Here is a 25,153-nt window from a genome sequence, read left to right as displayed (position 1 = left end):
GCCATTTGAACCATTTGCTACGGCCTGGAATACGTAATGCGTCTGATTCGCATTTCTGTAACTAGGTTTAGGGATTGGAGCGTAGTTACTACTAATACTCAGAACTGACTGCAAACTAAGCATCATAAGTCAGTAACTCTCATAGTTGTTTTTATATTTCTTTCGTAAGTGTACTCAAAACTAAGACCTCATTCACAGAAATTTTCGTGCCTCGCTGATAGTCGAGCACAACAAACAAATAAAAAAAAATGTGTGTGTGTGTGTGTGTGTGTGTGTGTGTGTGTGTGTGTGTGTGTGCGCGCGCGCGTGACAGAGAGAGAGAGAGAGAGAGAGAGAGAGAGAGAGTAAACACGTTCCACATCATTACGAAATGTCGTATTCATGATCTATGGAACAAGAATTAATCTAATGTTATGTAATCTAATCATGTCATATTGAGAAATAGCAATGAAGAGCCATGAATTACCTAAACTTTTGCCAATTCCACTAACCAAAAATCTAAACTTGACAATAAAAGACGAAAATTTTTGTAATAAACCGGAACTCCTATCAAGACACTTCGTCCCTGTTAACTAACCACGAAAGATGTCTGATATACCTCCATTCTGAAGTAACAAAGTGTGCATGCATTTAAAGACGAAGTGCATGATGTGGAGTTCTGTGACGGAGATACGAACCCAACACATAATCGGATTGTTAACTAAGTAAAATCAAATGTTACGTATAGGTTTTTCTTACCAGCTGCTAGGTGTTTGAATCTAAAATAAGGATACAAACTTTCGTGCCTAAGCGACAATCGAACTGCACACCTACCGTGGACCCACGAATATAGCTTAAGTATCAGCTGCTTACTCACCAACAGTAAGATTGTGCGTGTTTGACCAGAAATAACGGCACCCAATGCGATTGTTGGCAACACATAAACAGACATTAAAAATCCACGTTAATTTTCACAAGCAGGCCGGTAAGCACGTGATAGGGCTTGAAATATTATTATTATGAATATTTGTGTATTGGATCAGTATTCGTACCCACATACTTACCTTTGGAGGAGACCTAGAGAAGATTGCAGTCTTGGAAAAGGAACGAAATGATTGAAATACACTGTTCCGAGAGATTCAGATCGTCGAAAGAGGAGATACGAATTCGAATCACAGCCCAGCACCAAATTTTCAACGTCTCTAGTTCAATCAAGTATCAGTAAAATAATAGCCCTGTTCCTTTAAATGGCTATCGGTTAATCAAATAAAATAAAATTTTCTAATGTACGTAAGTTTATTGGCGACTGTATTTCTGTTTACCATGACTTCCGCTATCTCATTTCCCAACGTAAACCGGCTCTGCCCAGTTGGTAATGAAGGAACGTGATGTTTAATGCGGATTCTGGATTATAACGTCTTTCTCTTGAGGTTATCAGAAGCAAAGCAAATCTGTTTGTGACTCTTGAAAGTAAATGCCTGAACCAACGCATTGCACCTGAGATAGTTCGTTCCACCAGACCATTGTAGCCACATTTCCCAGCCCCAGGAGTGTGCTGTAACTAATGATGTGCCTAGCTTACAAAATTAGTCACGGTGGAAAAAAATGCGAGTCTATTCAATGGTTAAGTAGAAGCAAGCTTCGGACGCGGAGATTATGCTATTCTCATGTCAGCAGGATGTGAAGACTCTTCTAGGCATCATAGGCTAGCCATTTTGACATTTTCACAAATTCAGCAAATTTCTTAGTTCGAGAAAATCCACTGTGAAGTGTGCAGTTACCGGATAATTCGATTATTACCGTCATTATTACTATCATATTTTTTATACCGCTGCTGGAACACATGTGCTTGAAGCTCATTTAAAGCCTTTTGGTCATTATAGAAGTAGTTTCCCAAGAACAGGTTCTTTCTCTGTCTTCGGGATCCTTTTCATGTTAATATCAAACATCAGCAATTACTCGAGGATTACATTAAAACTAAAGTAATTAGTGAAGACGTTACTTGATAACAAAAACGCGCTGCCTTTCTTCATTTACTTGCGCCTAGAAATGGCTATCGAGTTTTGCTAAACCAAAAGGCAAGAGATCTTACTGCCTTCCGATATTCGTCGCCGTCAGTTCTTCCATATGATTTGATCGACATGATCTGTTTCAAGTTGTGTATGACAGACAATGCTTTAGAAAATTGTTTTCCTTTGCAATGAACAGAAAGATTTTCATTCTAAGCTATCCTTCTATAATGTAGGAAAGTATTTCACAGTTGCAAAACTCGCATCCAACTCAGTGACCGTACACTTAGACGCTGACCTTAAATTCTAGTTCAGAGTGACACCGGTTTAAGTAACCTAATGTAGCGAAGACTATTTGCCAGTGCTCTCTCTGACTGGAACATACGCAATTCACTCATTTGGCTCCATAAGTACACTGTAACAGTAATTTCTGTGTGTATGCAATGCATACAGGTTGTAGAATTTAGTGCTGCTCTCTCTTCCACTTCTGTATATAATATGCCTGACCTAAACGGGCCGGTTATCACTGCCTGGGCAGTGCAACATCATACTGACAACAGTAACGTGCTTATACTGACAACCTGACTGTTCGTTTTACCTGATTTTGTAATCATTTAAATAAAACAACATGACCTTCCAGTGGGAGACATTTCGTCCCCCTTTTCCTTCTGTGAAATTTGTCAGTAAGCTTTTTGCCTTCCAAACAGCGAAATGCGGCCGGTAAACGATCCGCAAACCACGATTTAGTGCCGTTAAGACTATTCCCTTAAACATTGTCGTAGCTGAAGGAATTTAGTTTCTTCTTAAATCGTCTTCCGCAGCAACGTTCACAGATATCTCAAATAGGAAAAAGCTCATTATCCAGATACGAAGGTTGTAAAACAAACTTCCCACAGAAAGCGCATAGAGTAGCTCAAGTGGAAAGGAACACTTCCTATTTAAATTTCTACATCCTACACTGTTGGCTGTCCTGTGTAGGTGGCAATTACGTGATTTTATTTCGGTGATTACAAAATAGAGTCGAATGTATGCACTGGGTAGCCGAGGCAGCTAGTTCATGGTGATTCGGTCAACGAAGTAAATGAATTTACTGAACATGCTGCAAATTACTACAGGGAGCTTGTGTGTCAGAATTCTCATCCAGTGTGGCGCAACGGCGTTACGATAGAAAAATGCGTCACAGAGAATGGCATTTGGTAGTCTGTTGGACTAATGCCAGCTTCATAAACCTACAGTCTGGGTTCGATTCCACCTCCTGTCAATGATTTTATATAGGGAGAGACAGATTCCATTCTCTTCTGCCTACACCAAGTGAAGAAGATATAATGCCACTGTGGTCTGAAATTCACATTAAAAATGATATTCCTTCTCTACCAAGTAGACGTTAGTTTGAACCACAATAAAGTCTGGAGTGGCGACAAGTAGAAACTCTATCACTAGTAACCTTTCTTATACTAGTTATTTATGTCTAGTGACGAAACAAACGCTATGGAGGGTCACAGGACACTTATTCCATATTTTATTTGAGCTTCTGTATGTCGATAAAATTGGTTCTGAACTGGGAATGCAACTCAGACCGCCCTTAAAGCGGAATTTGATCCCTTCGTGACAATACAGCTCGGCTACAATTTGTTGTTTGTTCAAAACTGCAGATTCCTCAACATCTCCACATGTTGCGCGTGAATGGGTTCGAATCCTGGTCCGGCACTAAAGATTTCATTATGTTTTATCAAGCACTAGCATGAGAACACTTATCTGCTGGTGGATAATAATTTTGATGTTTAATGTATTATCATTCGTTGTCAACACTAACGATATTGGACGTTTTTGACTCCCAGTGAGACACAGAACTACACTCCTGGAAATGGAAAAAAGAACACATTGACACCGGTGTGTCAGACCCACCATACTTGCTCCGGACACTGCGAGAGGGCTGTACAAGCAATGATCACACGCACGGCACAGCGGACACACCAGGAACCGCGGTGTTGGCCGTCGAATGGCGCTAGCTGCGCAGCATTTGTGCACCGCCGCCGTCAGTGTCAGCCAGTTTGACGTGGCATACGGAGCTCCATCGCAGTCTTTAACACTGGTAGCATGCCGCGACAGCGTGGACGTGAACCGTATTTGCAGTTGACGGACTTCGAGCGAGGGCGTATAGTGGGCATGCGGGAGGCCGGGTGGACGTACCGCCGAATTGCGCAACACGTGGGGCGTGAGGTCTCCACAGTACATCGATGTTGTCGCCAGTGGTCGGCGGAAGGTGCACGTGCCCGTCGACCTGGGACCGGACCGCAGCGACGCACGGATGCCCGCCAAGACCGTAGGATCCTACGCAGTGCCGTAGGGGACCGCACCGCCACTTCCCAGCAAATTAGGGACACTGTTGCTCCTGGGGTATCGGCGAGGACCATTCGCAACCGTCTCCATGAAGCTGGGCTACGGTCCCGCACACCGTTAGGCCGTCTTCCGCTCACGCCCCAACATCGTGCAGCCCGCCTCCAGTGGTGTCGCGACAGGCGTGAATGGAGGGACGAATGGAGACGTGTCGTCTTCAGCGATGAGAGTCGCTTCTGCCTTGGTGCCAATGATGGTCGTATGCGTGTTTGGCGCCGTGCAGGTGAGCGCCACAATCAGGACTGCATACGACCGAGGCACACAGGGCCAACACCCGGCATCATGGTGTGGGGAGCGATCTCCTACACTGGCCGTACACCACTGGTGATCGTCGAGGGGACACTGAATAGTGCACGGTACATCCAAACCGTCATCGAACCCATCGTTCTACCATTCCTAGACCGGCAAGGGAACTTGCTGTTCCAACAGGACAATGCACGTCCGCATGTATCCCGTGCCACCCAACGTGCTCTAGAAGGTGTAAGTCAACTACCCTGGCCAGCAAGATCTCCGGATCTGTCCCCCATTGAGCATGTTTGGGACTGGATGAAGCGTCGTCTCACGCGGTCTGCACGTCCAGCACGAACGCTGGTCCAACTGAGGCGCCAGGTGGAAATGGCATGGCAAGCCGTTCCACAGGACTCCATCCAGCATCTCTACGATCGTCTCCTTGGGAGAATAGCAGCCTGCATTGCTGCGAAAGGTGGATATACACTGTACTAGTGCCGACATTGTGCATGCTCTGTTGCCTGTGTCTATGTGCCTGTGGTTCTGTCAGTGTGATCGTGTGATGTATCTGACCCCAGGAATGTGTCAATAAAGTTTCCCCTTCCTGGGACAATGAATTCACGGTGTTCTTATTTCAATTTCCAGGAGTGTATTTGCGGGATCACTGTAAGTTCAAGATGTTATTCCGAGCTACTGGTGGACTCTTCGTCATATTATTTCTAGTTCAAACATGCTCACATGCCACTGCTGTTGGAACAAACCTATATTTAACGTTCGTTTTCTCTAGAATATAACAGCGATAGGTGCCGGTTGGAGTCCTGGGAAGGAAAAAATTAATGTTTCGTCTCGTCATTTCAGTTACAACATTAGCTACTGCCGAGAAAATCCGATATGTCACAGTTGATTATCTTTCAATATCAATCCGATTAGGTTCTGGGTTCGAATCCTTGTCCAACACAAAGCTTTACCTCACGGCATATAAAGTAAGTTACTTGTGAAGAAGCAATATTTAACATCTCTCGTAGTTCGTTAACAGGGACAGTAGATGGTGGGTAGGAATTCGCGTCCGTTAAAAATGTCTGCGTTATGTAATTTAAAGTTGATATTTGTTAACTGATACTGTCTAAAATCGAGGTATATCACTCTCTGTATGCCTAATCAGGAATGACTGTTAGTTTCCGTCAGTCACGAAATCTTTGCTTAGCCTGCATGACCTGGGTTTGAATCCATATGCAGAACGAGACGGTTCGTCGTGTCATTTGAAGTTCATACATATTCTCAACTAGCAGCTCGTAAATAACTTAAATTTTTAATGTCATTTTGTGTTAAATAATAAGTACAGTATGTTACTTTCAAGAGTAAATCATGAATACGACGAACTTACTATGTGCATTACCTATCTGACGTAATAATGAGAGTGGTAACATTTCAGTTATGTCATTTATTGTAATAAATGTGAGCTTACAAGCCTTAAGGACAGTCATATCTGTGATAAGATGTTCCCTGATATTTGTAGTATCGTGGTATTACTTTACTTCTTGAGTTATTGCGATACAGAGCAGTGTTTACTAGTGGTGACTTGTTGGAACCATTTTCAATAGTCAAACGACTGTACCAAGGAGCGTTTAGAGGACCTGATAGCTGCGTTATGCCGGTTGCATGCGAATCAGGCGAAATGCAATTCAGGTCGTTCGGATACTTTTGAGCACGGCTGTACGTTGGCTGGTAGAAAAGTTTTTTCCAAAGGTAAATTTTAATGTCTAAAATCGTCAACAATATAAACGATAGCTAGAAGATAGTAATTTCATTCATTTTCTTTGTTTCGTGCTAAAACTGCTGCTCATCATACGATTGTTCAGAATCTAGCCCGAAGCCTACAGTTACATTACGCATACCGTGACGGGACGCTAGTAACGAGATAACTTCAGAACGATATTTTCACTCTGCAGTGGAGTGTGCGCTGATATGAAATTTTCTGGAAAATTAAAACTGTGTGCCGGACCGAGACTTGAACTCGGGGCCTTTGCCTTTCGCGGGCAAGTGCTCTACCGTGTTTTTTGTTCTTGTTTTTTTTTCTTTTTTCGTAGCCTTTTTTTATCTAATATATGAAATAAAAGAAAATCATAGCCATCCCTACGGGGCACCGCCACTTGTGTCCCTGCGAAACAAAAATGAACTGTTATCTCTTCAGGCGTTGCCTTCCTAACTATACATAACCACCCCCAATCTAAAATGTGAAGCTACTACACTATACGGGACTAACGTGTGTGAGCCAACCCACAAATAACACGATGAAAGGAAGGTGGGAAGGGTATTTCTAGTAGGGTGCGGAAGGTATTTTTTAAATTTTGTTGTTGTTTTGATTTATTTATTTATTTTTAATTTTTTCTTTTATATAGATATCAATGTGCGAACAGTCATAGTTAATCAAGCCTGGAAAACTAAAACAGAATGAAGACACCATCGAAGATTGTAAACATAAATAACATGAAAAGAAAGCTACCACTTCGTAGTTAGGCTTCCCAGTGACTTCGCCCACTGATAAAGATAGTTCAGTATATGATCGTTTGCATTACGTTCTGACCTCATCTACCGCTGCCTGGAACATTCCAGCTACACGGCGGGCTGTGAAAGGCACTCCATAGGTAGTTTGCGAAGCATTGTCGATATCTGGTATGCCCGGAAATAGCATGATGTCTTTCTTGCAAATAGAGCCAGAAGTCAAGTAAATTCTTGTGTCCGTCACGATAGAGCTAATGGACCTCATGTCCACGCATCCAGGACGGAGTTGGTCCGAGTCTTGGGGTAAAATGTCTCATCCGGATACAATAACGTGCATGCAGATATATGCTCCGCCGTAACTCGCAAGAGGTAAGCCAGCACCTGCCGCACTAGGCCGTCTGAGCTACCCAAACACGACTCACGCCCCCTCCTCACAGATTTACGAGGCCTGTTCAGAAAGTAAGTTCCGATTGATTGCCAAATTGAAACCACAGTGAACATCAGAAATGTTTTACTTGTAACAATTAGCTACACCTTTCAGCTACTTCTCTACGTAGTCGCCGTTCTGACTTAGACTTTTGTCATAGCGTTGTACCAACTTTTCAATAGCCTCATCATAGAAGGCAGCCGCCAGTGCTTTCCGCCAATTCTCCACGCTGGCCTATACCTCGTTGTCTGTGTCAAAATGTTGTCTTCAAAGACAGCGGTTCATGTGACCAGAGATGAAACTCAGGGGGAGACAATTGCGGACTGTATTGAGGGTAATCTCACATTTCCATTTGAAAACGATGCAGGAGCATCTTCATTGCCCCTGCAGAATGCGGCTGAGAATTGTCTTGAAGAAGAAACAGCACGACAGTTATGTAATGTTAGCTGCATAGCTTCAGGCGAAATTTCTCACCAGGCCCTCGTACTTGGCGGCAGACACTATTTTCTAGACATCTTTACGCACTCACTGCGAGCGCAGAAATGAGAAGAGCGACGTGATGCTAACTGGGGTTATACTAGAGACACTACCCATCACATCTGTGCAAAGCTTTATCGGATTTTCATAGTCGTTTCCATTTCGCGACCGATCGGAGCTTACTTTCTGAACGCCCCTCGTACTTCCGCCAGTACCTCGTCGCCTACTTTCCAAACTTCACAGAAGCGCTCCTGCGAACCTTGTAGAACTAGCACTCCTGGAAGTTTCATATCAGCGCACACTCCGCTGCAGCGTGAAAATCTCATTCTGGAAACATCCCCAAGGCTGTGGCTAAGCCATGTCTCCGCAATATCCTTTCTTCCAGGAGTGCTAGTTCTGCAAGGTTCGCAGGAGAGCTTCTGTGAAGTTTGGAAGGTAGGAGACGAGGTACTGGCGGAAGTAAAGCTGTGAGGACGGGGCCTGAGTCGTGCTTGGGTAGCTCAGATGGTAGAGCACTTGCCCGCGAAAGGCAAAGGTCTTGAGTTCGAGTCTCAGTCCAGCACACAGTTTTAATCTGCCAGGAAGTTTCAAGATAACTGAAAATCGTTTGAAGTTACCCCGTTAACCCAATTTTACGGTAATAATGGCTTAGCACCCTGTGAGGTTTAGTCAGTATTCTTGTCTGCATGTCGTGTGTGCTCTCAGTTGGCGTGAGATATGCAAGATGAAGTCCCGGTGATGTAAGATCGCTGTGTGCCCACATGAATGTTAATAAGTTTGTACTTTTCTACTATCCAACTTCTACATCGCAAAACATTTTTTAGTATTGCACTATCTTCTTACAGAGCCAATTACACATACGACTGATCTCGGGAACATTCACTTTAGTAGTGCCTCTCGATTCATAAATTCTTGGGGTCTTTGAAATAATCTCAAAGTGAACTGAAAACGTTTGTTTGACACCACCAAACGGTCGTCAAGACACAGTCACTAAAACAATGGAATTTTCAAAAGGTTAGCCGGCCGCGGTGGTCTAGCGGTTCTAGGCGCTCAGTCCGGAACCGCGCGACTGCTACGGTCGCAGGTTCGAATCCTGCCTCGGGGATGGATGTGTGTGATGTCCTTAGGTTAGTTAGGTTTAAGTAGTTCTAAGTTCTAGGGGATTGATGACCACAGATGTTAAGTCCCATAGTGCTCAGAGCCATTTGAACCATTTTCAAAAGGTTACATAACTAGCTAGTATCGACGCACTGAGATTGGTCTTGTGTTAGCCCCAAATGGGAGTGTATCGTCTTCGTAAGATTTGATTAGCAGAAAGCAGTAGGATTACGTGCTGTGTTCCAGTTTTGGCCTTGATGCACGTTATAAAATTAAGACGTGTGAGCCTTTGTTTGCAAAATGGTCGTTGCATCACTACAGGATGTAACGCAGGAGCATATAATATCTTTCATCCCGATGCAGTTTTGATCTACACTGCATTAAGGTGTGAAATGACGGATGAACCAAAAACTGCCATGACGTCTTGCGACCCATTTCTGCCGCTTTTTCTTCACTTTAGTGGTTTCAGTGTATTTTTCGTAATATTTGGAAGAGGTATGGTTGTATTTGCAGTTTTCCAAATTTGTGATTACCTTTGAAAAAGACGACACAATACGTCGAACTAGTTATGTAACGTTTTAAAAGTTTCATTGTTTTAGTGACTGCGGCTTGACGAGTCAAATAAAGATTTTAAATTTCATTGAGTCACACTCCTTGATGACAGTTACGTCGAAATACAAAACCAAAGTCAGTTGGTTCTTTACGGTATTAAGTTTGGGTAGAAATGTTAAGAAGAGTTTACAATAGGCATGAAATTTAGTGTGCATAATTATATGTGTTGTACATAAATCTGGTGTTGTAGTACTGGTGCTTAAATATGCACGTATGGTTTTACAAACTCTTTTGTAAGTAGTACATGTAATTTGACTAGTGTATTGCACTTTGGGCGATCTTTTCAACACTGAATTTTGTCATATATTCCTGAAACCTGTAGCGCTTTTCGTGTTATCTAATTCATCTGGCAGTATAAAAACAAACGTGGAATTTTGAGGACGACGAAGTTGTGAATCTGCTGCGTTTTGAATGAGTCATTTACGACGTAATAACATTTGCACTTATCTCGAATAATCCTCAATGTAGCGAGTTTGAAGGAAAATGCGAGTTTTACCGGATTCTGCGCCGCCTGAGCTTTGTAGTGTGATATAAACTTCAGCAAAGTTAATTGGTTGTTCATTTATGAAGTTTCTTAAATTCTGTGTCGCTTGAAATCAAATATTGCTTCTTTTGTATCCCGCCTGGTAGACGGCGCGTGTGTCTGCTCCTGTGAACTGCTTCTGCAAAATAGGTAGAGAGCGAAGGACGCGAGTAGGAGCAGGAAAAGGTGAAGTACTTCGGTACTGCGTGTAAATTTAAAGCACCTTTACTATAGGAAGAATATGAATACATAAATTGTAACTTAACTTTGGCTGAGATGAGCACGTAGGTGCGAAGCTGTACATCAATCAAATCTAACTTCGGCTAGAAGTTACAAAGGCAAAATCTGTAGTGGCTCGCCCACTATGAAATAGAAACAATGTTGTTTGCTCGTCTACTCGGAATCAAATGGGCTGAATCTGAAGCGGCGCTCGTAGAGCTGCACAGTGCTGGCTAGAGGGCGCTGTCGTCTGTGTCGGTGTCGTAGTGCCAGCCTAGCAGAGCGCACCTACGTTGTCACATCGTAGCTATCGATACCACAGCTTCCATGTTTTGGTGACTTTAAAGGTTGTTTAAAAGACGTGGTATATCAGAGACTAGACTGAGGATCATTCCTTTTTTCTATGATCTGCTATTGTTTTATTGCGTAGTTTCATTCATTATAAGAATTTTGGCTTATCACTAATTGTCGCTATATGAAAGATGACTGAGTCTTACGTCCGTAAGCACATGTCATCATTTCAAATACTACTGAGAACATTATTATTCAAATTACGAACATTAATCTTTACTTAGAAATGGAAAAATGTCAAGCGAATTTACTGAGTCTACTTCTGACGAGATCAGTTATTTGGCTATTGATCATAAAGTGCAGGGATCAATGTGTTGTTGTGGTCTTCAGTCCTGAGCCTGGGTTGATGCAGCTCTCCATGCTACTCTATCCTGTGCAAGCTTCTTCATCTCCCAGTACGTCCTACAGCCTACATCCTTCTGAATCTGTTTAGTGTATTCATCTCTTGGTCTCCCTCTACGATTTTTACCCTCCACGCTGCCCTCCAATACCAAATTGGTGACCCCTTGATGCCTCAGAATATGCCCTACCAACTATCACTTCTTCTAGTGAAGTTGTGCCACAAATTTCTCTTCTCTCCAATTATATTCAATACCCCCTCATACGTTATGTGATCTGCCCATCTGATCTTCTGTAGCACCGCATTTAGAAAGCTTCTATTCTTTTCTTGTCCAAACTATTTATCGTCCCTTTTTCACTTCCATACGTGGCTACACTCCATACAAATACTTTCAGAAACGACTTCCTGACACTTAAATCTATACTCGATGCTAACAAATTTCTCTTCTTCAGAAACCCTTTCCTTGCCGTTGTCAGTTTACATTTTATATTCTCTCTACTTCGACTATCATCAGTTATTTTGCTCCCCAAATAGCAAAACTCCTTTACTACTTTAAGTGTCTCATTTCCTAATCTAATTCCCTCAGCATCACCCGATTTCATTCGACTACATTCCAATATCTTCAATTTGCTTTTGTTAATGTTCATCTTATATTCTCCTTTCAAGATACTGTCCATTCGGTTCAACTGCTCTTCCAAGTCCTATGCTGACTCTGGCAGAATTACAACGTCATCGGCTAACCTCAAAGTTTTTATTTCTTCTCCATGGATTTTAACACCTACTCCGAATTTTTCTTTTGTTTCCTTTACTGCTTGCTCAATATACAGATTGAATAACATGGGGTAGAGGCTACAACCTTGTCTCGCTCCTTTCCCAACCACTGCTTCCCTTCCATGTCCATCGACTATTATAACTGCCATCTGGTTTCTGTACAAATTGTAAATAGCCTTTCGCTTCCTGTATTTTACCCCTGACACCTTCAGAATTTGAAAGAGAGTATTCCAGTTAACATTGTCAAAAGCTTTCTCTAAGTCTACAAATGCTAGAAACGTAGGTTTGCCTTTCCTTAATCTAGCTTCTAAGATAAGTCGTAGGATCAGTATTGCCTCACATGTTCCAATATTTCTACGGAATCCAAACTGATCTTCCCCGAGGTCCGCTTCTACCAGTTTTTCCATTCGCCTGTAAAGAATTCGCTTTAGTATTTTGCAGCCGCGGCTTATTAAACTGATAGCTCGGTAATTTTTACATCTGTGGGCACCTGCTTTCTTTGGGATTGGAATTGTTATATTCTTCTTGAAGTCTGAGGGTATTTCGCCTGTCTCATACATCTTGCTCACCAGATGGTAGAGTTTTGTCAGGACTGGCTCTCCCAAGGCTGTCAGTAGTTCTAATGGAATGTTGTCTACTCCCGGGGCCTTGTTTCGACTTAGGTCTTTCAGTGCTCTGTCAAACTCCTCACGCAGTATCGTATCTTCCATTTCATCTTCACCTACATCCTCTTCCATTTCCATAATTTTGTCCTTAAGTACATCGCCCTTGAGTAGACCCTCTATATACTCCTTCCACCTTTCTGCTTTCCCTTCTTTGCTTAGAACCGGGTTTCCATCTGAGCTCTTGATATTCATACAAGTGGTTCTCTTTTTTCCAAAGTTCTCTTTAATTTTCCTGTAGGCAGTATTCATCTTACCCCTAGTGAGATAAGCCTCTACATCCTTACATTTGTCCTCTAGCCATCCCTGCTTAGCCGTTTTGCACTTCCTGTCGATATCATTTTTGAGACGTTTGTATTCCTTTTTGCCTGCTTCATTTATTGCATTTTTATATTTTCTCCTTTCATCAATTAAATTCAATATTTCTTATGTTACCCAAGGATTGCTACCAGCCCTCGTCTTTTTACCTGCTTGATCCTCTGCTGCCTTCACTACTTCATCCCTCAAAGCTACCCATTCTTCTTCTACTGTATTTCTTTCCCCCATTCCTGTCAATTGTTCCCTTATGCTCTCCCTGAAACTCTGTACAACCTCTGGTTTAGTCAGTTTATCCAGGTCCCATCTCCTTAAATTCCCACCTGGTCCGTGCACGGTGCTCACAACCCGAACCACACGCCACTGTTAAGCACTAATGAAGGACTGGGTCCCTTACTTCGATTGCACATAATTCATTAAGGTCAATCCAACACATTTATTTCAAATAACATAAATGAAGTTACATTTGAATCCGTCTGACATTAAACAGGAATAAAAAATAAAAAAAATAATTTCAATATCAGCTAATTTAGTGCGTGAAGCGCGAGTTAAGCCAATAACCAGGTAAACTAAACAATTCATCGTAATTAGAAAGAAAGAGAAAAACAAAATTTGATCAATACACCCCACTGACAAATATCCAGAAAACCTTATAATACTACTCAAAAGAACATACTGAAGTGGGGAGCAGTCATTCACCCGACAGAACACTTCAAAGTGACTTCAATAACACAGCTGCGTGCCCCAGAAAACTGCAAGACATTAAATACACTTAATTTGACGATTAACATTACGCCACTCCTGTTTGAACTGCAGTGTCCCAAAGAAACAGGCGTTTATTCTGAAAGAATAATTTTTTATATGTTTAAATTACAGCATTAAGGAATTCCAAATCTTTGCCCTTTCTTGGCGGAGGCTGAGCCAGAAACACAGAATGCCACAAAAACACAGTTTTGCTGTGAAATCTTATAGGACACCCGGAAGCAGTAACAGACAAGTGGTCGGCACCCACAAATAACACAGGCTAAAAGTCAGGCTGGGAGCACATCCTACGAGAACTTGTTCACACTATGCTCACCACAAACTGTATACATTCCGGCCGAACATCTACATCTACATCTACATGATTACTCTGCAGTTCACATTTAAGTGCTTGGCAGAGGGTTCATCGAACCACAATCATACTATCTCTCTACCATACCACTCCCGAACAGCGCGCGGGAAAAACGAACACCTAAACCTTTCTGTTCGAGCTCTGATTTCTCTTATTTTATTTTGATGATCATTCCTACCTATGTAGCTTGAGCTCAGCAAAATATTTTCGCATTCAGTAGAGAAAGTTGGTGACTGAAATTTCGTAAATAGATCTCGCCGCGACGAAAAACGTTTTTGCTTTAATGACTTCCATCCCAACTCGCGTATCATATCTGCCACACTCTCTCCCCTATTACGTGATAATACAAAACGAGCTGCCCTTTTTTGCACCTTTTCGATGTCCTCCGTCAGTCCCACCTGGTAAGGATCGCACACCGCGCAGCAATATTCTAACAGAGGACGAACGAGTGTAGTGTAAGCTGTCTCTTTAGTGGACTTGTTGCATCTTCTAAGTGTCCTGCCAATGAAACGCAACCTTTGGCTCGCCTTCCCCACAATATTGTCTATGTGGTCTTTCCAACTGAAGTTGTTCGTAATTTTAACACCCAGGTACTTAGTTGAATTGACAGCCTTGAGAATTGTACTATTTATCGAGTAATCGAATTCCAACGGATTTCTTTTGGAACTCATGTGGATCACCTCACACTTTTCGTTATTTAGCGTCAACTGCCACCTGCCACACCATACTGCAATCTTTTCTAAATCGCTTTGCAACTGATACTGGTCTTCGAATGACCTTACTAGACGGTAAATTACAGCATCATCGGCGAACAACCTAAGAGAACTGCTCAGATTGTCACCCAGGTCATTTATATAGATCAGGAACAGCAGAGGTCCTAGGACGCTTGCCTGGGGAACACCTGATATCACTTCAGTTTTACTCGATGATTTTCCGTCTATTACTACGAACTGCGATCTTCCTGACAGGTTGCGGTGGCTGCCAGAAGGACGAAGCAACCAACAGGCCCACGCCGTGCTTCTCGCACAGGCACCTCAATTTGTACAAACATCTAGGCCAACACCAACTCCGGACTCCGCTCTCAGTGCGAGGCTTGGCACAGTTTATATGATATGCCTTCCAGGCAACCAGTAACTGCCGCAGGAGTTTCACGGTTAGCAAACAGCCCCAGCGTAACAGACACCACACATGTTCTTACGCCCGAGCCACAACTCCCCAGTCTCACCGGCCGCCCCAAACCGACTGCCTCTCGCCGTCCCGCGCGCCCCTGCCGAAAACGCAAAGATGCTCATGCACGGGGACGCGCCAAAGATGACAAGCCGATCGTTGATGATCGACCAGGATCTGGCTCACCACCTTTTTGCAGGGATCAATACCACAGGAAAATCGTTTCAGCTCGAACAGATGACTTTGTTAGATTTAATGATTTTATGCAGAACTTCGGGCAGAGAGGGTTAGTGGGATATGAATTTCAGAAAAGTTTTGCTCTTGTGCAGGTAGACAACTCGTCGCTGACGGGAGAGTCGGAGCCGCAGCCGCGCACGACGGAGCCGACGAGCGACGTGCCGTTCAACACGCACAACATGGCCTTCTACTCGACGCTGGTGGTGTCGGGCACGGGACGCGGCGTCGTCGTCAGCTGCGGCGACTCCAGCGCCATGGGCCGCATCGCCGAACTGACGTCGGGGCTGAAGTCGGCCGAGACGCCGATCGCGCGCGAGATCAAGCACTTCGTGCGGCTCATCACGTGGGTCGCCATCGCCGCCGGCTTCGTCATCGGCGCGCTGTCGCTCAGCATGGGCTACCACTGGCTGGACGCCGTCGTCATCCTGATCGGCATCATCGTGGCCAACGTGCCCGAGGGCCTGCTCGTCACCGTCACGGTCTGCCTGACGCTGTCGGCGCAGCGCATGGCGCGCAAGAACTGCCTCGTCAAGCACCTGGAGGCGGTCGAGACGCTGGGCTCGACGTCCGTCATCTGCTCCGACAAGACGGGCACGCTCACGCAGAACCGCATGACGGTGTCGCACGTGTGGTTCGAGGGCGAGGTGATGGCCGTGGACACGAGCGCCGAGCCGCGCTTCGACAACCTCGACGTCGCCGACGAGCAGTTCCTCGCGCTGGCGCGCGTCGCCATGCTGTGCAGCCGCGCGGAGTTCGACGCGGAGCAGCTGGACCTGCCCGTGTACGCCCGCCGCGTCTTCGGCGATGCCTCGGAGACCGCCATCCTCAAGTTCCTCGAGGCAGCCCTCGGCGGCGTCGAAGAGTACCGCCAACAGCATCAGAAGGTCTTCGAGATACCCTTCTCGTCAGACACGAAGTACCAGGTACTCGACCACAACGTCTCATTTTCTATATACAGGGTGTAAATTTTAAGTTGACAGACCAGAATAACTCGAAAAAAATGTGAAGAATCCACAGTTTATTATTTGCAGAATCAGATTCTACATAAAAAACTATGCTCGTTTTGTCTTAAACATTTGTTTTGATTCTTGGTAGTTGGCGCTGTAATTCAAGAAAAACAATGTTCTCATTTCTGCGTGGAAAATGTTTACGGATAAATAAAAAATACTTATTTACTTCGTAAATTTTGATTCGCTAAAACTAAAACTCTCCCTCTCTCCCCATAGGGTGCGGTCTGAGAGAGAGGAATTAGAGATTTACAGACGTTGACCCAAATACTAATTTTTTCCGCAGATTGGAATAAGTTTTGTTTGGGTCCTCTCTCTCTCAAACCCCACCCTATGGGGAGAGAGGGAGAGTTTTAGCATAGTACACTACTGGCCATTAAAATTGCTACACCAAGAAGAAATGCAGATGATAAACGGGTATTCATTGGACAAATATATTATACTAGAACTGACATGTGATTACATTTTCACGCAATTTGGGTGCATAAATCCCGAGAAATCAGTACCCGGAACAACCACCTCTGGCCGTAATAACGGCCTTGATACGCCTGGGCATTGAGTGAAACAGAGCTCGGATGGCGTGTACAGGTACAGTTGCCCATGCAGCTTCAGCACGATAGTACAGTTCATCAACAGTAGTGACTGGCGTATTGTGACGAGCCAGTTGCTCGGCCACCATTGACCAGACGTTTTCAGTTGGAGAGAGATCTGGAGAATGTGCTGGCCAGGGCAGCACTCGAACATTTTCTGTATTCAGAAAGGCCCGTATAGGACCTGCAACATGCGGTCGTGCATTATCCTGCTGAAATGTAGGCGTTCGCAGGGATCGAATGAAAGGTAGAGCCATGGGTCCTAACACATCTGAAATGTAACGTCCACTGTTCAAAGTGTCATCAATGCGAACAAGAGGTGACCGAGACTGTAACCAATGGCACCCCATACCATTACGCCGGGTGATAAGCCAGTATGGCGTTGAGGAATACACGCTTCCAATGTGCGTTCACCGCGATGTCGCCAAACACGGATGCGACCATCATGATGCTGTAATGTCGCAATACGATAAACCGCAATCACGATAGGCTACAATGCGACCTTTATCAAAGTCGGAAACGTGATGGTAAGCATTTCTCCTCCTTACACGATGCATCACAACAACGTTTCGCCAGGCAACGCCGGTCAACTGCTGTTTGTGTATGAGAAATCGGTTGGAAACTTTCCTCATGTCAGCACGTTGCAGGTGTCGCCACCGGCGCCAACCTTGTGTGAATGCTCTGAAAAGCTAATCATTTGCATATCACAGCATCTTCTTCCTGTCGGTTAAATTTCGCGTCTGTAGCACGTCATCTTCGTGGTGTACCAATTTTAATGGCCAATAGTGTAAATAAGTATTTTTTATTTGTCCGTAACCATTTTCCAAGCAAAAATGAGAACATGGATTTTCTTGAATTAGAGCGCCAACTACCAAGAATGAAAACAAATGATTAAGACAAAATGTACGTAGTTTTTTATCTAGAATATGATTCTGCAATAAAATATGGGGTTTCCCACTTGAAATTTTAAAGTTGCCTCCCACTCCAGGGGGCTGGGGTGGCAGGCTTATTTTAACACCAGTAGATTATAACCTCGAAAATAATCAACTTCGGATTCTACACATTTTTTCGTGTGGAGCTTATTTTTCGCGTTATTCTGGTTTGTCAACTTAAAATTTACACCCTGTATGTAAACCTGTGGTGATACATGCCACTCCTCGAATCAGAGCTATCATATCCTTAAATACATATGCCAGAGAAAAGATGTTCGTGATAGAGCAGACGATAAGTGGTGACCACCCAACTGTTTGGATGAGGATGATGATGTTGGTTTGTGGGACGCTCAATATCGTGGTCATCAGCGGTCGTACAAGTTCCAAATCTTTCCATTTCTAGTCTCGGCACTTCCCGAATGATGATGAGATGATGAGGACAACACAAATACCGAGTCCCCAGGCCGCCCGGGAAACGAACCCGGGATCCCGTGTTCCAGAGGCAGCAACTGCTGAGAAGTGCTTTAAATCGTACGTTCTCATACTAGAGCTAACGATCCAGTGACTGTATCGAAATGGGTAGCAGTCAGACGATCCTGTCTTCTAAGGTGGAGATAGAAATTCCATGGAGCGGGCGGTGCGGAAGAAAAAGCTCCGTGAAATCTAAGAACGCGAAATGTCAAAGATAATACATGTACTGAAATTGTAAATTATCGAGTTCAATATATATCCATAGTACGGAGACACATTATACAAGTTGGTAGCTGTCCTCATTTTTCACGTATTGACTCGTAGTTTTATTTATGTGGTCGAGTGAGTGAGAACGAAAAGTTAATTTTCAGCAGCTTCATCTGCAGCCTGTTGGGAGGCAAAGTCTGTGCCAACTTCGAGGAAGAAAGCCCACGGATTCAGGGCTCAGACTAGCTGGACCGTGAATAATAATAGTTAATGGCGACCGCATATTCAGTAAGCAACATTCATTGCGTATGAAAGGACTGTTCAGGTGGCATGACGATAAGTATAACAAACTACCACGCAGCCCATGCCAACCTGAAAAACTACCAACCCACAATATGGTCGCACTCTCTGTCAACAAAATTCTTCAAGGTATGTGGCCCTATAGTCAGCATGTCAAATTTTCCAACGTTTTGGACTCTGTTGCAAATAGCCTTGAGATAGAAGTATATATCCTCGGAGTAACGAGGCAGCTTACATCACTTAATACAGGCAAGACCTCCGGTCCAGATTGTATTTCAGTCATATTCCTATAAGAGTATGCTGATACAATAGCTCCATATTTAGCAACTATATACAACCACTCGCTCACAGGAAGATCTGTACCTAAAGACTAGAAAATTGCTCAAGTCACACCAATATCCAAAAAGGGAAGTAGGAGTAATCCGCTGAATTACCGGCCTATATCATCGATTTACAGTAGGGTTTTGGAAAATATACTGTATTCGAACATTATGAAGTACCTCGAAGAAAACTATTTATTGCCACATAGTCATCATGGTTTCAGAAAATATCGTTCTTGTGAAACACAAATAGCTCTTGATACTCAAGAAGTAATCAGTGCTATCGACAGGGGATGTCCAATTGATTTTTAGATTTCCAGAAGGCTTTCGACACCGTTCCTCACAAGCTTCTTCTAACCAAACTGCGTACCTAAGGAGTATCGCCTCAGTTGTACGACTGGATTCGTGTTTTCCTGTCAGAAAGATCACAGTTCATAGTAATAGACGGAAAGTCATCGAGTAAAACATAAGTAATATCCGGGGTTCTCCAAGAAAGTGTTATAGGCCCTCTATTGTTCCTGATCTATACTAACGACATAGGAGACACTCTGTGTAGCCGTCTTCGATTGTTTGCAGATGATGCTGAAATTTACCGTCATGTAAAGTCATCAGATGATCAAAACGACTTGCAAAATGATTTAGATAAGATATCTGTATGGTGCGGAAAAGTGGCAGGTGACCCTGAATAAGGAAAAGTGTGAAGTTATTCACATGAGCACTACAAGAAATCAGCTAAATTTCGATTACGCGATAAGTCACACAAATCTGAAGGCTGTAAATTCAATTAAATACTAAGGGGTTACAATTACAAACAACCTAAATTGGAACGATCACATAGATAATATTGTGTGTAGAGCAAACCAAAGACTGCGATTCATTGGCAGAACACTTACCAAAGAGACAGCTTACACCACGCTTGTCCGCCCTATTCTGGAATATTGCTGTGCGGTGTGGGACCCGCATCAGGTGGGACTGACGGATGACACTGAAAAAGTACAAAGAAGGGCAGCTCATTTTGTATTATCGTGAAATAGGGGAGATAGTGTCACAGACATGATACGTGTATTGGAGTGGCAATCATTGAAAGAAAGGCGGTTTTCGTTGCGACGGGATCTTCTCAGGAAATTTCAATCGCCAGTGTTCTCCTCCGATTGCGAAAACATTCTGTTGGCACCCACCTACATAGGGAGAAATGATCATCACGATGAAATAAGAGAAATCAGGGCTCGCACAGTAAAACTTAAGTGCTCGTTTTTCCTGCGTGCCGTTTGAGAGTGGAACGGTAGAGAGACAGCTTGAAGGTGGTTCATTGAACCCTCTGCCAGGCACTTTATTGTGAATAGCAGAGTAATCACGTAGATGTAGATGTAGCCTTCCTCGGAGTGTTGAATTGGAAAAACTTAAGTTCTTATATTCGAGGGCGCGCTGAACAGTAATTATGTTCTTTTAAGCAGGTGACTAATATCTTGTCTGGTGAGCCTACGTTCAGGTTAGCATATTATGTGAACCATGCTTGGTTTGAACCAGCATTCTTCATTGAGACAACTGTGAACGTTACAAGACGTGTGGAATTGAATCCAATTCTCTTCCACAAAATGAGTCAGATTCATTTTAATATGATCCAACAATATGAATTCGTGTGCGTATTTGGTTTTGCTCAACCTTTAACGTATATGACACTTGTGGTGTCACCGCCAGACACCACACTTGCTAGGTGGTAGCTTTAAATCGGCCGCGGTCCATTAGTACATGTCGGACCCGCGTGTCGCCACTGACAGTGATCGCAGACCGAGCGCCACCACACGGCAGGTCTCGAGAGACTTACTAGCACTCGCCCCAGTTGTACGGACGACTTAGTTAGCGATGCACACTGACGAAGCCTCGCTCATTTGCAGAGCAGATAGTTAGAATAGCCTTCAGCTAAGTCAATGGCTACGACCTAGCAAGGCGCCTTTAGTATTACATTGCATGATCTACAGAGTCTCACTTGTATCGTCAAGAGCGATGTACAACAATGATGGATTAAAGTTAAGTATTCCAGCAGCTACGTACTTTTCTTTATAGCATTCATTACGTATCCTGTTTCAGACCACACGCCCATCTGCGTGAGCTTAGCGCGTGCCTTTCGGCTACTTCCGAGTGGCGTGGCTGTCTTGTTACGCCACAACAACACTTATCTTTGCGCAATACCTTTTCATAGTTAATTATTGGTGTAAAATATAGCCGACGCTTAATTATGGTACATCAGTGCCTTCTATTTAACATGTCTTTAATCACCGTACATTCACGGTGCATTTTGCACTTTACCGTTGTTTTCAGGTAAACCTCGACCGATTAATTTTAGCCGGACGATGTGACCGAGCGGTTCTAGGCGCCTCAGTCCGCAACCGCGCTGCTGCTACGGTCGCAGGTTCGAATCCTGGATCGGGAATGGATGTGTGTGATGTCCTTAGGTTAGTTAGGTTTAAGTAGTTCTACGTCTACGGGACTGATGTCCTCAGATGTTAAGTCCAATAGTCCTTAGAGCCATTTGAACCATTTTTGATTAATTTTACAGGAAAGCTCGGTCACATTTGAAGTCACTGCTTTCTTAAGTGTTGGAAGTGAAAAAAAAACTCCTTGGGAGAATTTCCATCGCCAAGAAACCATACTGAATTATAACAGTCCGATATTTCAAGATCATTATTCCACAACATGTATGAACATAAATTTTTTTAAAGACTCTGCGAGACAGGCCATTTCATTTCACTTTATATGTGTGGTACCTGTTCTTTCGGGACTGTCCGAAAAAAATAGACACCGCACTTGATATGTGCCTTGACGACATCTGATTTTCATTCAGTACAGACGCACCCCTCGTCCGACCTCTTGCAGGAATCAGTGTGAGGCTTCGAGCAATGCTCAAAATGTGTGTGAAATCTTATGGGACTTAACTGCTAAGTTCATCAGTCCCTAAGCTTGCACACTACTTATCCTAAGGACAAACACACACCCATGCCCGAGGGAGGACTCGAACCTCCGCCGGGACCAGCCGCACAGTCCATGACCGAGTAATGCGAGTAATGGATGGGGACACTACGTATGTAGTGTGTGGCAAGTTAGGAATTTGGGTTGGACGGAAAGCATGCTTAGATAGCTGAAACGATAGCCGGCACGGTAGTTCAGCGTGTTCGGTCGGAGAGCAGGCTAGTCTCTGTAATAAAACAACTGAGAGAAGGGATCAACAACGAATTTCAACGGATATCTCATGTGACGTCCGCTACGATCAAACAGAACGAACAATAATGAAAAAAAAAAACCGTGAAGGTGACCGCTCGTGTAAAGCAGGAAATGCTGGTTCGAGTCCCGGCGCGGCATCAATTCTCACTTATTGTCGTTGAATTTATGTCAATGTTCGATTGCGGCTAATGTAGACATTCCAGTTTCGTCATATTTCACTTTGCATCATACGCCTAATGGTCTGTTTCTCCACACCACATGGGCACTAGTAGCTTAGGTTTCTCATTTGTTCAGAATATAATTTATGCATAAGTCCAACATCCATTTTTTGCTTTTTTATATGAGGCCACACGCAACTTGGTAAGTAAGTTATATTTTGTCTCAGTCACAGTAATACACAGCGTGTGATGGGAGAGGGAGAGCGAATGTATCCACTATAGTTTCTAATTGTCTTAGACAAATGAGTTAAATTTTCCCATTGTAGACGTGCAGCTATTACAAGAGGCAACAGTCTTGCTCAGAGTGGTACAGCAACCCAGGGTTGAAAGGGGCCACTACGTTGCAGATGTGCTGGAGTGGCAGATTTTGAAGGCGGACGTGCTGGTTGGGGGTGTCTAGGGAGACACAGCTGCAAGATGCAACGTATTTTATTCGCCTTGGACTACAACGTAGGAGTGCTGTGAATTCGCCCTCTGCAGGCGCATGGTCCACGGGCCATGTGGTGACGTCGGAAGGCCGCGCGTTGTGATGTCCGTCAGACGTCCACGTCCTGCTTTGCTGACACTGTTCACCTCAGATGTGAAATCTTATGGGACTTAACTGCTAAGGTCCTCAGTCCTTAAGCTTACACACCACTTAACCTAAATTATCCTAAGGACAGACACACACCCATGCCCGAGGGAGGACTAGAACCTCCGCCAGGACCAGCCGCACAGTCCATGACTGCAGCGCCTGAGACCGCTCGGCTAATCCCGCGCGGCTATTCACCTCACTCAGCAGCAAGTGCACGAGTCAGCATTATGCGGTCCCGAGTGGGTGGTGCTAGCGTACGTGTGTCCGCTAAATCCCCGTAGGCAGCCACGGCTACTGGGTTAGGAGCTCGCTGTGGTGTGGAGGGAAGGCTGCAGTACTGCCCTGGATGCGAACCGCTGTTTTCGAAGGCAGAAGGTCGGAGCTGCTGTGGCCCCAGAGGGAGGACTCCCCGTTGTCACCATGACAGTGGACTTAGAATCGTAAGCTGATCTGGTGGAGTTGACCGACTAGACGACTGGTGTCGTCTGCTGGCTGTTACTTATTGGAGAAACCATATATTTTCTTTAATCTTCAACAAGATTTTCGTTAATGTTTGTAAAGAGCAAGTCTCCTGTGCATGTTTTTTTCTGTACTGGTCTCTGTCTATAATAATAAACGTATTCTGTGACACCGTAACGGAGATTTATCGATGATTAGGAATATTGAAATGGCCCTTTTCTCAAACAGACTAGAGTACGGAAATTTTTTTCTTCTTTTGGCTTAAGAGTACGACCCCACTCTCTCTTCCTTTGGCATTCTCTCGTGCTCTGCCTTAGCGAACAGACATGCTGTATAAGATGAGTGATAATAATTTTGTTTTCTCGTTTTAGAGTAATTAAATATGATATCTGTTAAGAATTCTTGCGATTATTTTTAAATTTTACCTCCTCCAAATTGGATAATTTACAAGAGTTTTTGCCACAGAAATCAGGAGGGGACAGCGAATCGTTGTGAGGAAACACAGTGCCGAAACGAATATTGAATTCAGTCATTAATTTGTGCTTTCTCTATAGCAATCAGCAATTCTGATCAATGGTCAATTGTTTTAATGTATGTTGTGATCATTCCCGACAAGATATGTTACAACTTATTCGGTCATTCGTCGCCGAATGATGCTGTCGGTCTTTGCCCATGTCAGACACTGCTCCCATGTTTTAATAATTAGTTACTCTACCCATCTTACAATGACGTGTTTACTTCCAGAAGAAATAATAAAGGTAAACTACAAAAGAACTTAAAGTAAAAACTAAGGAGAAACCTGTTAATGGCAGTTCTACAGGATGTGAGTCTAGTATCTTCATCACTGAGCCACCTCACTTCGTTTTACAGCAACATTAATTTGATTTTGTTTTTATCTATCTGTTATTTCCGTTCCACGGAAGGAACTGGAACAACAGCGGTCATGTTGTTGCTATTCAACCTTTGAATAAACTAAAATACCCGGTGATCAAAAAGTCAGTATAAATTAGAAAACTGAATATATCACGGAATAATGTAGATAGAGAGGGTACAAATTGCCACACATGCTTGAAATGAAATAGGGTTTTATTAGAACCAAAAAAATACAAAAGTTCAAAAAATGTCCGACAGATGGCGCTTCGTCTGATCAGAACAGCAATAATTAGCATAACAAAGAAAGACAAAGCAAAGATGATGTTCTTTACAGGAAATGCTCAATATGTCCACCATCAATCCTCAACAACAGCTGTAGTCGAGGAATAACAGCGCTGTAAAGCACGTCCAGAGTTATGGTGAGGCATTGGCGTCAGATGTTGTCTTTCAGCATCCCTAGAGATGTCGGTCGATCACGATACACTTGCGACTTCAAGGACCTGGGAGGCCAAGCATGACGAAAGTGGCGGCTGAGCACACGATCATCACCAAACG

General features: G+C 43.8%; 1 protein-coding gene across 1 annotated transcript in view; it reads left to right on the top strand.

Moving 5' to 3' along the window:
* Positions 1–25,153, top strand: part of LOC126233235 (sodium/potassium-transporting ATPase subunit alpha-like) — a 174,557-nt gene that overhangs the window by 37,587 nt on the left and 111,817 nt on the right. Inside the window, exon 3 of the mRNA XM_049942852.1 lies at positions 15,521–16,351. Within this exon, the coding sequence (XP_049798809.1) occupies positions 15,521–16,351 (831 nt within the window). The remainder of the gene's footprint in view (positions 1–15,520; positions 16,352–25,153) is intronic.

This window comes from Schistocerca nitens, chromosome 1 (genome assembly GCF_023898315.1).
Source record: "Schistocerca nitens isolate TAMUIC-IGC-003100 chromosome 1, iqSchNite1.1, whole genome shotgun sequence".
Classification (NCBI taxonomy): domain Eukaryota; kingdom Metazoa; phylum Arthropoda; class Insecta; order Orthoptera; family Acrididae; genus Schistocerca; species Schistocerca nitens.
This window is presented reverse-complemented; position numbering and strand designations above follow the sequence as displayed.